The 14,901-nt window shown below is 40.5% G+C and overlaps 1 protein-coding gene across 3 annotated transcripts; it reads right to left on the bottom strand.

Moving 5' to 3' along the window:
• Positions 1-984: 984 nt before the first annotated feature.
• Tspan6 (tetraspanin 6) lies at positions 985-10,670 on the bottom strand. 3 transcript variants are annotated; one of them, XM_008773408.4, is made up of 9 exons: positions 10,573-10,670; positions 7,951-8,271; positions 6,702-6,890; positions 6,304-6,378; positions 5,411-5,509; positions 4,871-5,005; positions 4,442-4,525; positions 2,532-2,638; positions 1,623-1,805 (listed from the first exon to the last, which is right to left on the bottom strand). In XM_008773408.4, exons 3-8 carry the CDS (start codon positions 6,711-6,713, stop codon positions 2,570-2,572), a joined length of 474 nt encoding a protein of 157 aa, XP_008771630.1. In that variant the 5' UTR covers positions 6,714-6,890; positions 7,951-8,271; positions 10,573-10,670; the 3' UTR covers positions 1,623-1,805; positions 2,532-2,569. The 3 variants fall into 3 exon arrangements, with proteins under 3 accessions (NP_001094142.1, XP_008771630.1, XP_063135958.1); XM_063279888.1 differs by having other exon boundaries at positions 7,766-8,271; NM_001100672.1 differs by lacking the exons at positions 7,951-8,271; positions 10,573-10,670 and adding an exon at positions 7,766-7,871 and having other exon boundaries at positions 985-1,805.
• Between the last annotated feature and the right edge of the window lie 4,231 nt (positions 10,671-14,901).

Here is a 14,901-nt window from a genome sequence, read left to right on the forward strand (position 1 = left end):
CACATACTAATTGCACAAAATGGGTTTCATTATGAAAATTTGTGTTCATGAGGGAGTGGACATGGAAACACCTTAAGTGTTGTTCCTCAGGCACCACCCGTCTTTTTTTTTTTTCTAGAGATAGTCTCTCACTGGCATAGAGGTCACCAAGTAGGCTTGGCTGCCTAGCCAGCAAGCTCCAAGGTGGATCTACTTGTCTCCACCTGCCCAACGCTGGGATTACACACGTGCAGCACCTTACCTGGCTGTTTTCAGGCGGGTTCCAGCGACACAACTCAGGTCCTTGTGCTTTCAGACCAAGGCAAGCAGTGTAACTAAGCTATCTCCCCAGCTTGCTCACACTCTAGCTCTCTCTCACCCTTTCTCTTGCTCTCTCTCACCCTTTCTCTTGCTCTCTCTCTCTCTCTCTCTCTCTCTCTCTCTCTCTCTCTCTCTCTCCCGCCCTCTCTCCCTCTCCCCCCCATATGCATATAATGTACTCAGATCATATTCCGTTCACTAACCTCTTTTGTACCCTCTTCCCCTCCAACTGGTCCCCTTTCTTATCACAAACTGGGTAGTTTTTGTCCATTTTATTGATGTGTTTGACTCCTTACCATGAAATCAGGGACTATGTGATACAGCAGGGCATCACATATTGGATGCATAGACTCAAAGTCAAAGAATTATCTCATTATCTTAAAGACACAAGTTATATGGTCTGTTTTGCAACTTTTCAATGCAAACTACGCCGCTACAAAAGCCTGACCCTTTAAGACAATGGTACATATGTGCTATTTAACGACTTGGAAAGTGGTAGTAGCATAAAGAATGCCATTTTCTACAGGGATATTCAACAACAGAGTCAAGTCCTTGGCCTTTTCTTTTCTCCCTAAAAATGAGACTCCATGTGGAAATGTAGGATTTCACCTTCTCAGTGAAAAAAACAACCATTCCAATAGACTTTCTAAAAATTAAAATGATTCTTTTAGAGGAAATGCAGTGTTTATTGTGTAAAGGATTTATATTTATTAATCAAGGGTACAAAACAAAACAAATACTATTAAAATTCACCAAAATGTTGACAGTTGATATGAAGTATTATTTGCTGGAAAATCTAGCTAAAGTTAATCAAGTAAGTTCCAGTAAATTATAAGGAAAATACAAGAGTTCTGATGCCACTAAAGGATAACCTTTCAAATAACAAGGTCTGATCAGTATAAAGGCCTTAGTTTGGAAACAAAAATACATACGTTGTGTGCTGAAAGTTGATGTATCACAAAATACAGGTAGCAGTTCTTAGTCTCTGTCCTTTGCACCCAAAGCCTGAGACTGGCACCACCACCCAGGAATGCCAATGATGGGCACCATGTGATGACTAGCTGGAATGGTATACCATGCCACTCTGCCTACCATCAGAGACTAAGGAAACATTGTCCTTTTTGTTGCAGATTACACAATCAAGCCAGCTAATCTTGACTAATAGGAGGCCCACTTAAGGAGGCCAATTTTCAATCACACTACGTCAACAGCAAATTTGTAGAGGTTAAACTTCCATCAGGAACACTGCTATGAAGAGAGCAAATCCACAGCACTCCTCACAATTCCCACACTGGAAAAGAAAATCCAATGGAAGCACAGTATTATTTCATGTACAATTTACTAGCTCTTCCAGTGTTTTAGAGATACAGGGGTGTAAGAATAGGACAGAAAGTGGACATAGAACACAATACACAAATATCTTGATTGAATCAGTCTACTGGTGTAGCTTTTCAGGCTAATGTGTCAGTCTCCATCCAGGCGCTGTTATAACTCACAAAGGTAACCTTGGTGTTCAAAAAATTAAAGAAAACATGGTTAATTTAGTTGTTGCCTACATTTTATCATCTGTATTTGCCTGCATTCTGGTCTATTCCCACTAGGGAAGCCCTCCCTCTATGCTCCCAGGTCATGCCCCAGTTAAAATATGACAAGTACCCTGGAGATTAATTCAGTCAGGAACAATTGTCCCCACATCTGGTTTCTGGTTTAGGCCAGGTGAACTTTAACTCATTGAAAATCTAGTCTGCCAAAAATTATCTTTTTACCAAGAAAGGGACACTACTAGGCACTAAGGCTGTATGAATGACAAGTAGGGTCTAGGGGAAATGCTAACAGCAGTCAGGAGCAGGACATATTTTCCTTAACACTTCATGAATTAAAGGACAAAGGTCAAGGTTAGATTGTTTATTTCTCTTCCCTCTAGGTCAAAATACATGAGAAAGGAGACCTCTTATGACCTTTAGGTTGAGAAGTGTAAGTGAACCCTTAAATCAAGAAATGCTCTTTTCTTGCACAAATGACTGAGAAGGCGACCACAGGTAAGCTGCATAAATCCTTTCAGGCCAGCCTGGCAGATGGAAACCTGACCTGCGTAAACAGTGCTTACACGCCAAAAAGATTTACATGAGCTACTGGAGAAGACCTTGGGAAACTTAATTCATAATTGACATGTAAATATTAATACCACATAAATATCAATAGAAACAGCACAAGAACCAAAATGAACGCACCTTAGAACTGAAGAGATATAAGCCCGTGTTCATACTGATTATACTATCTCATACTGATTATTCGTTATGGCACGAGAGAGGCAGTAGGCGAGAAAGATTCCAATTAGCTGGAGAGAAAATATGAACAAAATTACACATTTACACACACAAACATGCAGATTTGTAGAAATTAAAGAGCTCGGGATATGGATGTATTCTCATTTTATTTGTAATTTACCAGTAATTTCCTTCCTTGAGTTTCCTTGATTACATTAGCTACTTCTGCCTAGGTGCATGTCTTACCATGTAAATCTGCACAAACGTAACAGCCATTAGCTTCCTTTGTTCTAATTATTAGACAAAATCCAAACGTCATTACTAACAGCGACCCAGAACTTCACAAAGGACAGTAAGGGAAAATTCAGGAGTCCTGGGATTTAGAAAAGCCCTCAGCTACTAAAAAGAAAATGAAAGTATTGTCTAGACTAAGCATTTTATCCAGAAAAATCCCAACTGATGTGGACAAGTCAGTTTTGGATGCACTTGTGCTGTTCAACACAACAAACATTAGCCTCGTGTGGCTACTAAGGACTTAAATCTAGTTAGAATGACTGGGCTTTGAAGTTTGTCTCATAATTAGAATGAAGGAAGCTAATGGCTGTTACATTGGTACAGATTTACATGGTTACACATGCACCTAGGTAAATCTATTAGGACTAGCCTTTCATTATATATATTCGTTATCATAGTCCTACTTCGATAATGCTAAATGTGTAAAGAAAAAAAAAGGCTTTAAAAATCCATTCCAAATCACAGTATCAAACTTTTCATGCTGTAGTGATCAGCACAACCCAGGGAAAAAACTCAATCTATAGTATAACAAAATGATAGGCACGAAGGAAACAGAGGCTTGTGTGATCGCTAGACAACCACCAAGCAGGTGCAGCCCAGGAAAGGAAGACACTAAGAAAACTTAGAACCTTGTCTGATCTCAGAGAAAAAAAAAGATTCCTATCAATTCATGTTTTGATCAACTATGAGGGTACTATGTCTTCCCACAGTTAACCGCTTTCAGGAAATATGTACTGGGTTTGGGATGTGGCTCAGTGGTAAAGTGTTTGCATCTATTCATAAGGTTCTTACTTCAATACACATGTATGTATGTATGTATTATGTATGTATGTATGCATGCATGCTATATGCTTATTGCTGGGAGTGAATTCTAGGTCTTTTATAGATTCAGAGCATGTTTGGCTATGACAATGTGAATTAAACTATAGAGGATTTTTCTTTTGTTTCATTTCATTTTCTTTTGTTTTGTTGGATTTTCAATCCAAGGTTTCCTGTGTAGTCCTCACTGCCCTGGAACTCTCTCGACAGACCAAGGTGGGCTTGAACTTGGAGATCAGCCTGTGTCTACCTCTGGAGGGCTAGGGTTAATGGCATGTGCCACCACCACTCAACTCCATTTATAGTTATTTGTTGTTGTGTAAATGCAGGATTCAGGAAATCCTCCACTTAAAGAAAAAAATGAGTCAATGATAAAATCAGTAATATACATCCAACGTTAAGTCCCATGACTTCACCATAAGAAAACCTACCCTGTTGATGGGTAATTGACTGCTTTGTGAACACTAAGATACCTCTTACATAGTCTTCTCTATCCAGTCCCCTGAAGTAAAAGCTCATGTCTCAAAAGTGAAGCCCACTGGGTATGGTTGCCTCTGTCTTTAACGGCATCACTTGAGTGACAGAGGCAAGTAGGTCTTCAGCTCTTCTTGAGTGCTAGGGCAGCCTGGTCTACATACCAAGTTCCACGCCAAAACAAAAGAAACAAAAAACCCAAAGCAACAAACAAAACAAAGAAAACCCCAAAAACTTCCCTTATACCTCCAAGAATAAGACATTCCCCACAGAACAAGCAAACCTACCTGAAAGCAAGCAACTCCAAAAGAAATTCCAGCAACGACTCCCATTTCTGACTCTATAGTTGTCATTACCTTTATGAAACAACCCTAAAGGGAGAGGGAAAAAGACATTACATACAAAACAAGAAAGCTGTGCTTTTCTTCCTGGTAAGAACTACTTTACTCACTCAGCTGTCCACAGAGGATAGTCTTGAACTACTATTATTAGCCTTTGATTACCATGTCACTGAAACCTAGCCTGTCTCATCCGTCCTCAGCTCGCCCCACCTTTTGGATCATGCACTGGACAGTCACTTGCTAGTCGTATGAAACGAAGTACAAGCTTCCCTACAAGGTTCAGATTATGTATAGTCATGCGAGTAAAACTTGAGTCCATTTTTGTATTCCATTAAATCCTCAAAAACTGTCAAAAAGTCCTGGAAGGACCCTCACCTCTTCGTTGACTTTATCTGCATCTCTCTGTGGATAACAGCCTTCCAGTTTACAGCAGCTCTTGGGAAATCCTGTTTCTGAGTAATAGTTTGTACCTTTCCAATCCCTGTAATTGGTGACCCCACAGCAATGCAACTGAGAAAGAAATGTAAAAAGCCTTGATTCATATTACTGGTTTGCAGCCAACCATTCAGCCTAACACCATCTTCTATTGGAATGTGTGCCCCAAACAATATGTACTATACTCAGTGATCTCCTTGATTTAGTCAAGAGACTGGCACTTGATTTTAACAATAAGCGTGGGTTTTAGATGGCCTTTACTGCCCTGTCGTAGTTGACCCTAACAGTATATGTTGATGACATCAGTGGAGGGAAGAGAACAAGGACACATGGCTTAAATAACCCAGAGCTATGCCGGTATCATCCCACACTGCCTTTGCATACAAGTGAGGAACACCCAGCAGCCTAGCTCTATCCTTTCCTTGGCAGCGACAAGGAATGTATTTCCCTCTTGAAAACATACCAGTTCTAACCACTTACCGTACTTTGGATCTTGTCTACAGCTTCACTTCTATAGTCTCTTGTGGAGTTGTACTCCTTCAGAGCATTTTCGTAGTTACTTTTGAAGCTGTTCTTAATCTGAATCCGAAAAACAAAATGCCAGTAAGCAAATATTCTAGAAAATACTTTGGGTTTCTGTATCAACTAAGAAATTCTCATGTCTAGCCAATCATTCTCTCTTTGCTATGTGGTAATTTAACTTCCACAGTCTGATTATGTCTACTAAGGAATATAGTTTGGGATGAAAGGCCTATCAAGCAAAATATTACAATAAAATACCTACAAGATTAAGGTGCTATGAGAGCATGTGCCTATCCAACGGCCACTGTGCCCTGCCTTTCCCCCCTTCAGCCTATATCTTCCTCAACATACAAGTTGGATGCCTATGGAATGAAGCTGTACTAACAGTTCAAATAGTACTGAATACACCTTCGCTACTTGATAAATGGCTTCTCAACAGTGCTATGTTTACTTGATTTTAATATATGAATATTAAGCCTTTGATGATTTGCATTAATTATGTCTTTTCAAAATGTGACTTATGGGGAAGGTATTAATTTTCTGTCATAAACTTTGTATTTTACTTTCCTATTAGTAAAGCTATAAAACTCCACTTTAATAGGTGCTTATACACCAGTTTACTACTAGAAATTAGTGTGATCGTGGCATCATTTTCTTCTAGTGATTACCATCCTACCAATTTTTTACTAGAAAGCAGATCGAAAGCTTAGCTTACAATACTGCTTCAAATGTTTTTTTTTTTTTTTTAATATTGAGCACTGTCAAACCGGGCTACTTACTGACTCTATTTATCTACGACAAAAGGATAAATGTTGAAAGGATAATATTAGGATTGTATAATTCAGGCTTACCTCATGTCTGAAAACAAATCCTACAATGGCTGCAACTAGCTCGACCAAAAAAATGAGAGTCAGAAACATCGCATACTGTAGGGGAAAAAGTTTTTAAAAAGTTCAAGTTAGCACAAACAGGGCTCAGACCAAAGACTGGATCACAGATGAAAAGAAGGGGGTGGCTGGAATTCTGAGCAATTGATTGAACATATTTTTATTGAAAGGGGCAGGGAAAGCAGTTTCAGAAGGTCTATTTTATTAAGCTGGCAGTGGGACTGTTAGTTTGGTTTTTCCCCCCCATAAGGAATGAAAAAATTGTAAACAGCCACAGCCAGTTCCAAGAAACAAAGCCGTTATAGAACATATAAGAATTTCCTAGGAAAACCAAGAGCAGTCTAAAGAAATAAAGAACTCACCAGTTTCAGCATCCATGCTGAGGCTCGGCAGGTAGCAAAACAACCAAAGGTGCCCAAGAGAATAATGACAGTGCCTGTGCCAATGAGCACAAAAGGCACATTGGTGGCCTTCTCATTTAAGAGGGAAAAATAATTTTCCAGGCTCACCTTGCCCCAAATGCCAACGGCAAGAAGGATAACACCAGTGATCTATGTGAGAAATCAGAAAAAGAAACAGTCAGGCACCTTACAAGCTTGTGTCTTCGATCACAAACCCAGAAGTGTCTAAGACACAATGCTTGTGAGAATTGATTAATAGTCCAGTTGCCACAGCACCGTGGCCAGGATATGGGGGTGATGGGGTGGGTAAATATGGAAGAGGTAGGAAAGGGTTCTGGAAATAAAGTTGGATTGTAGACAAGGCATCGTCTCAAAACTGCAGAAATCCATCTGTTTCATTGCGTAAAATACATTCCCCACGGCATATGTGTCTAGAAATCAAAATTTCCTCAAGCAATTGACTCCAGTCGAAGAACGAAAACCATCTTGTAAAAGGAGATGGTTAAAAGCGTTTCTGGATTCCAGAAACTTCTCGAATCCCCCATCCCCAAGTTTGGGATGGACATAGGATACAAAGGGATGGTACACAAAAGAAAACCCAAGCAGAGACTGGCAGGAATGGATTCACACCATACTTACCTGTGAAAAACTCCCCTCTTATGAAGCAGTGAAAAGAGAGATACTATTATGCAAAAGACCCCTCAAAGGAAAGATTCAGGGACACCTCGTGTGCTCTAGGGGCCTTAACTCCTTTCTTCATCTCCCGCTCCGACCTCGATATTCTGAGATATCAGGGTCCTACTTCAGTCACCTCACATTTGGACCCCAGCGCCAACGCTGTGCCGCCGACCCCAGCTCCATTGTCGAGGACCCCGCCACTGCGGCCTAGGCCAAGTCGTGGGCAAGGCTGGGGTCTCGGGAACCACAGCCGCCCAAAGCTCATCCCCACTCCAGACCTGAGGTTCCCTGCTCCGAGTCACACCCACCACCAAAGCCAGGGTTCCCCAGTCGTCCCCGTGTCTCACCCAAAAGATGAAAGTGTAGATCAAGAGAACGCTTTTGAAACAAGTAATGACTGGCTTGGTCTGCAGTCTCCGAGATGGGGACGCCATGACTACCCCGAGACCCTGCGCCTCTGCACCAGGCGATCGGCTGGAGCCAGCCAGGCGCGAAAGTTCCCGAGTTTCCCCGGAAACTGCCGAAAACTTACGAGTATCTGCTACTGAGAAGAACCGGAAACAGGAGACGATTTTCTAGAGGGTCATTCTTAGGAGGCTGTCACAAGTTGCGACAATTTCGGAGCGCCCCCTGCTGATCGTTACTGAAAACTAAAGGTTACAGTGGAGCTTGCTTCGGTGTGGTTTTTTTTTTTTTCTTTTTGTTCGTGGTGGCTTTTGCTATTGTTGTTGCTCCTCTGTGGAATCTTTCCCGTCTCCCACCCACCTCTCCCTCGAGTCTTTTCTACGTCATCGTAAGTTGTCTATCACCGCCCGCAGTGCTGGAAGGTCCAGCCTCCCAGGTCCCTAGTGTCCTAAAAGAAAAGAATAAAATCAAAAATCAGATTGCCCTTCACTTGAATACGAGTTTTGCTTCTCATAGAAAAACACCATAAGGATATTTTCTTCTAATCAGATTCACAGCACTTATATAAAATGAATTAGTGAAGTGATGCAGAGATGGTTAAGTGTGTGGTGTTGCTACAGGGTTTGAAAGCAATATCTATCTCATATTCAATACCGACTTTACAGCTGGGTTATGTATTCATGAAAGACACTTAGATCCCATTTTTTTTCCTACTTGAAAGTTTGCTCTAAACATATGCTACTACAGAAGCAGAGGACAAGAAAGTTCCATTGACTTGATCATGCAGAGCTTTCCTGTGGTTTAAATATTGACCTAGGACCAGTTCCTATAACATCCAACCAGACGTCTGCAGTCCAAGAAAACAACATTTGGAAAATGAGTTACTTCATTGCCAGACTTTATACTAAGTTTTATCCCAAAAATACAAGGGAGCAAAAACAAAAATGTATGGAAAATGGAGTGTCTCTTTCTCTTTCTCTCCTCTCTCTCTCTCTCTCTCTCTCTCTCTCTCTCTCTCTCTCTCTTTCTCTCTCTCTCTCTCTCCACATATGTGCTCTAGGGAGAACATACTCCCATAAATACTTTGAGGTAAAGTCATCAGGAAACAGACATTGAGCTTTTAGAATGTATTTACCATAGCTACAGTCAGGTAGCTGGAGCGCCGAAGCTTTAAGTATATGCAAAGCTTCCTTCTGAAGCTATCTGACCCTATCTGAGGATTCCCGTATTAAAAAACATCCATTAAGGGAAGTTTCACTAACTCCTTGTCATCCTAAACAGAAAGTTTTCTCTGAAGTTTCGATTTGTTCCAAGGCTTTGAAATTATGTTCATTGTAAGCCTGAGAGCAAAGTAATATTTATGTGGCTGAAGCACAAAAAAAAAAATCATCTGAAGCTAAAGGGCACATCTTATTTCCAAGAATGTGTTGACTTTCCTTCTCTCCCTTCCTCTGCCACTCACAACACTGCTTTGTTTGAAGGACAGTCAGTGCCAAACTAAACCAAAAGCCGACATGGAAATTCATATTCCTATGGCCACAACACCTTGTACCACTCCTGCCTTGCTGGGCCAGTTTTCCCCTTGCCGTGCCAACAAATCCCAAAGTTCAATTTAGTTAAAATGTAGGCTGGGGTCTGGATCCCAAACCAAACCAAAAGGACACTTAATCCCTTCAAAAGCAACTTCACATATGTTTCTCTGGGCCATAAGATGAATCTCTACTTTCACGTATTACTAGTGAGTGCAGTGCTGAGCACCGGTACCAACCACTGCCGCTCAGCCCTTGCTACCTCTTACCTCGTACCTACATCACAAAGGTCCTATTATGAGCTCAGATCTACTACTCCCCTCATTTTACAGATGGAAAACCAGACTCAAAGAGCCTAAGTCCCTTGTCCAGCATACCTCTTCCCTGTATCAGACACGGGGCACTCTGCAGCGAGACATGACTAATATAAAAACAAACACCTATCTTGACTCAGATGGAGCCAAGATTGCTGCTGCTTAGACTCTGAATCACAAATGGGGGCTCTGCAGAGTCCCTGAAGGGCCTGTTGCCACCAGTTCTTCCTTGCTCTTGGGGAAGGGGGACAGTTCAGTTTGACTTTTGCCTTAGCTCCAATAGTCCAATCACCCATGTACTGACACTGTCTCCAAGTGGTGAGGCAGAGCATCCAATCTTTTTTTTTTTTCTCCTGTTTTCTAATTCAGTTATTTTCTCCACATTTTGGGCAACAATACACTTGATGCCAAAAAATGTAAGAAAATATTTTCCTTAAATATTTTACTATTTTGTTACATTCAACATTTAGTGGGGGATTTGTGTCTCTTTCCTATCGAATTCCTTTAACTTTCAAGATTAGATTTAAATGGTTTTCTTTGGCAGAGATCAGGTATGGGAAGCATCAGAAACAAGAGCTAGTTTTTAAGTCAGCTCTCTTCTGTGACACTCCAATCCCCAACCCCCAAGCTCTATTAAGCCCTCATTCCCCACTGCCTTGCCAACATGAATTGTCTATTCCACACTAAGCCAATAAGATTATCCTCTGAACAAGGCTTGTTTCCTGTTCCCTGCCAACCTTTGACAATGAAAGCTATTTCCTGTTCTCAAAGTCCCCCATCACCCCATCTCAGTGACAGTGTCCTCCCTCCCACATCCCAGCCCTCTAACATCACTTAGTACTTGTAGTCTGACCACATTCTGATCTTAATTTAGACCGTTAGTCACTTACTGTAGTACCTACTCACCTACTCTACATCCTGCTACCTAGATGTCCGGAAACTACAGAAGAGCCTGTGGGGCAGGGCCACTGCGCTGCCTTTTAAACCCTCTGAGCACCTAGGACACAATGCTCTATTGATGACCTCATCCAGTTTTCAGCCAATCCCAGTTCAGCACACGGCTCAGTAAGATCATGGCTGGTCTAGAAGTAACATCATGTTAGTTACTCAAGGACTGACTATATAACTTAAAAATTTAAAATAAAGTCTAAATTATCCTGGTATTTCACTGTCACAAACAGCGAAATTAATGTGAGCCGCTACATACTATCTTCATGTATTCTATTCTGTCTTTGAAGGAGAAAAAGTCAGAGTACATTTTACCTTTTGTTCACATAACCTTGGCATTTTTACTTCCTTATCCCTTTTCTTACATGTCTTCACATTTCCTTTGCTAATACACGGGATAAAATTTAGAAGCCGCTCCCAGTTATTTTTTTAACATTTAAAATAGGATGTTACATCATCGTATACATTATAACTTCATCCATTGCTCAACATAGTGTACAAACATTTTCCTGGATGGTTTTTGTCCCCTCTTATCCCCTACAAATTCTCACTATTTCTTCTTTAGTCGTCTGTTCTATATCTATTTTTTCTATTCATTTGTTACTTATTTAGACAGGGTCCTGGAGGCCATGCTATGCAGAACAAAATGGCTTCAAACTAGTAGAGATCTGCCTGCCTCTGCCTTTTGAGTGCCGGGATCAATGGCTTGTGCCACCACTCCTGACATTTATTTTTACTTGTGCGAGTGTTTAGCCTGTATATATGTGCCTCCTTGAGCTTCATCGAGATCACAAGTAAATTTATTTAATGTTTTAAAGAGAATAACCCTTGCTGAATGTTTAGGGGCTTCATATTAACATTCTCAAGTTGAAAATGATACTAGACTTTAATACATTTAGTATGTATTTTGTCTGTGTTCTCATCTTATCTTTCTACCCAAACACAAAGAGAAGTGGTTTTGCTTAAATGTATACTCTGAAGTATCTAGCATGGTATTTTCCACACAGAATAGGTGCTGCAAAAGTGTGTGCATGTGCATGTGCATGTATGTGTGTATGATGCATTTAACCCAACTGTTCAGGGGGGAGCATAAGCTCATCCTTGTGCTTTATGGGAATGTTATCTCCTCTTATATGCCCATGTTTTCATGAGTCCTTCTGGAACATCCTCATCCTAGTCTGTGCCAAGCTCACTGTTGGGTGCTGGAAATCTGAAGAAGAGTGGAGATAAGACCCTGGCCCACTAGACCCTCACAGTCAATTATGGGTCAGACATAAGTCAAGAACAATGGCAATAACTCTGATATGTATAAAATAATTGAGATGTGTGCAAACTATGCTGTATGAAGATAAAGAAGGAAAGTAAACTCCTGCTGGCTGGCTGACTGACTGACTGACTGACTGAGCTGGAGCTTCTCAGGAGGTATGGTTTTCAGGGGGCCAAGAATAGAGGGAGGGATTTCGTGTGTGCAAAATCATAAAAGTCTTCGTGGAAGGGATCAAAACTCAGTGTGTTGGAAATGAGACGAGTAATGAGATTAATTCTCTAAACTAGGGTGAAGACAGATGTGGTCTTGCTTGTAGAGGGACAGTATGGAGTGTTAGGTCATGCCAGGGACTCAGACTGCTCCCTGTGCCAAGTCAGAGGCAGAGCCAGTGCCAGTGCCAGTGAAGGAGTTATTTTAGAAAGCAAATATCTGCTTAAAATTATCATTATTCCTTCCCCACCCACCCCACCCCTCACTCTGAGAGAGAGAGAGAGAGAGAGAGATTACATATTCACTTTTCCTACTCATGAGTTTAAATCTTCTAACCCTAAACTATGTATTCAACTTTGTTTAACGTAACTCTCTTGAACCATCTTACCCATCAACCCTCCATAACCTAAAAGTGGACCTCAGTTTATATCATTTCCTTTGCCTGAAAACACACCAAAGTCTAGTTCTTACCATCTGCCACGTCCCCACTTCTGGCCTCTGCCTAGAGTCTACAGAAACTACACTATAGTTTTGGGTACTTTAGTGCTATTGGTGTTGTATTGTTTGCCAGTTGTCTGAGCCATCCTTCTCCCTGATACTCACGTAAATTCTCTGGGGACTAGATGCAAGTCCTATAAGATTAAAGAAACTGCAACCTTTGCTCAACACTATTTCATTGATGCTTACTTATTTGATCTGAGCAACAAAAATTCCCCAAGCACATGCAGTGATCATTAAGCGCATTTTTCTTTGATGTGATTTTCTTTTTGTTTCACTGAAGCTTTTCAAGTGTCTAGAGAAATATGTGGCACATAATAGATGCTCCATATATATTTGTTGAATTAATTATAAATGAATATCAAGATATCAGGGATTTTATCTGTTGTATTCACCATTCTGCCCACCACTCTTTCACATTTTATTAAATATTTATTTATTGTTTATATATAAGATTATTAAATAAATAAATTATAAATAATTCATAAGGTAATATTTTATTAAATAATGAAGCAAAAATATGCCTTTTACTTTTTGATACTGTGCCACACTTTTGAATCCATGCTAGATATTCAATACATACATGTAATTGGTGGTTCGGAAATAAAATCCGATATCAGGCTTACTACTGAACTTTGTAAAATTATAGGCCCAATTCTTCTCTTGAAGATCAAGAAGCTGTTACCATGTACTTATACATGGAGCAAAAAATATTTCCTACAACTACTGATTTTTTTTTCTTTTGAAAGAATATAGACTCTTAGCCAGGTGTGGTGGCACACAATTGATCCCAGCACTTAGGAGGCAGAGGCAGGCATATCTCTGAGTTCAAGGCCAACCTGCTCTATGTAGTGAGTTCCAGAACAGCCAGTGCTATGCAGGGAAACCTTGTCTTGAAACAAACAAACAAGCAAGCAAGCAACAACAACAAAAGCCCTGATTCTTTCATAATTGTATACGACTCTTAAAAATGTACTTTGTTAAAAACATATATTATTTAAACGCAACCTACAGACACCATTTAATGTTGGTCATGTGCATACGTTTGGTGCTGAACACAGGATTGAATAAGAGGTTATGCATTTGAGAGGAAGTTGCAAGGGTACAGAAGGAGTGCAAGAGAGGAAAGGGAGGAGTAGAATTATCTAAACAGAGCTCTTGTATGAAATTTTCAAAAGGAAAACCAATTTTTTTAAAGGAAAGGGGTGTATTTTGACCCTTTCCCCTTCTCTTATCACCTCATCTATCCCCTACCCCCAACACATACCGAATTCCTTTCTGTTCTCAAGAAGTTCCTACTCTACTTTCAAATCTCTTTTGTGATTGGGTGCATTTAATTAGAGTCACCTGCAGGAGCATGAGTGGGGAGCTATTTGCGAATTAGAGCAACTTACCAATGGCTGAAACACTGAGGAAAGTGACTTCCTCTCCTCCAGAGACCATTAAGTGCCTCTTCTGGGTGTGTGGTTGGTGGATGGGACCTAACAACCCCCTTCCCTTTCTTCAGTGGGATGTCAATGGGCCCAGGCTCGTGCAGGTCTTGTGCACATAGCCACTGATTGCTGCTCTGAATCAATGAGTACAATGGTGATGTCATATTCAAAAGATAGTTTTTCACAGGAACCACTGATTTTTTTAACGACATATCTAACCTATCTATCCCAGGCTATCCTGCAATACACTCTGTAGTTTAGGCTAGTCTGGAATGCCCAATTCCCCTGCATCAGACTCATAAGTGCTAGAACATTAGGTGTATAGCACCAGACCCACATAAACTGACAAGTGATAGAAATGTTAACTATGAGTACATAAAGGGTATAAGGTAGTCTACACTATGTAAGAGCAATGTTATTATCAGACAAAAGGACAAAGAAAACCTGCTCCCTTTGATGACTAGCCCTCTAGCCAAGACCTCTGAAAAACATCTTGGCAATAGATATCGCCTTGCCATGAATAGATTATTTAGATTTATTTAAAGAGCCTTTCAGAAAAGCCTCCCTAAGCATACTTTCCTTCCATTCATAGTAAGGGAAATTAATCTTAATTCTTCAGGCAAGTCCTTGGTATGCCTCAGTGGTGGAATGCTCACATGACATTCAAAAAGCCTCAGGTTTGATGCCCAACACCTTATACAAACACATGCATGATTTTTTTTTTGGTAAACATAATCTTATCAAAAAGTTGTAACCGAATAGAGAAAAAAAGAAGTTGGGTGGGTAGAAACGTAGGTAGGATCTGAGGGGAACTGGAGGAGGAGAAAATACTATCACGAATTATTATATCAAAAGACATTCTAACAGATCTAAAACAAA

The sequence above is a fragment of the Rattus norvegicus genome, chromosome X, assembly GCF_036323735.1.
Source record: "Rattus norvegicus strain BN/NHsdMcwi chromosome X, GRCr8, whole genome shotgun sequence".
Taxonomy (NCBI): Eukaryota; Metazoa; Chordata; class Mammalia; order Rodentia; family Muridae; genus Rattus; species Rattus norvegicus.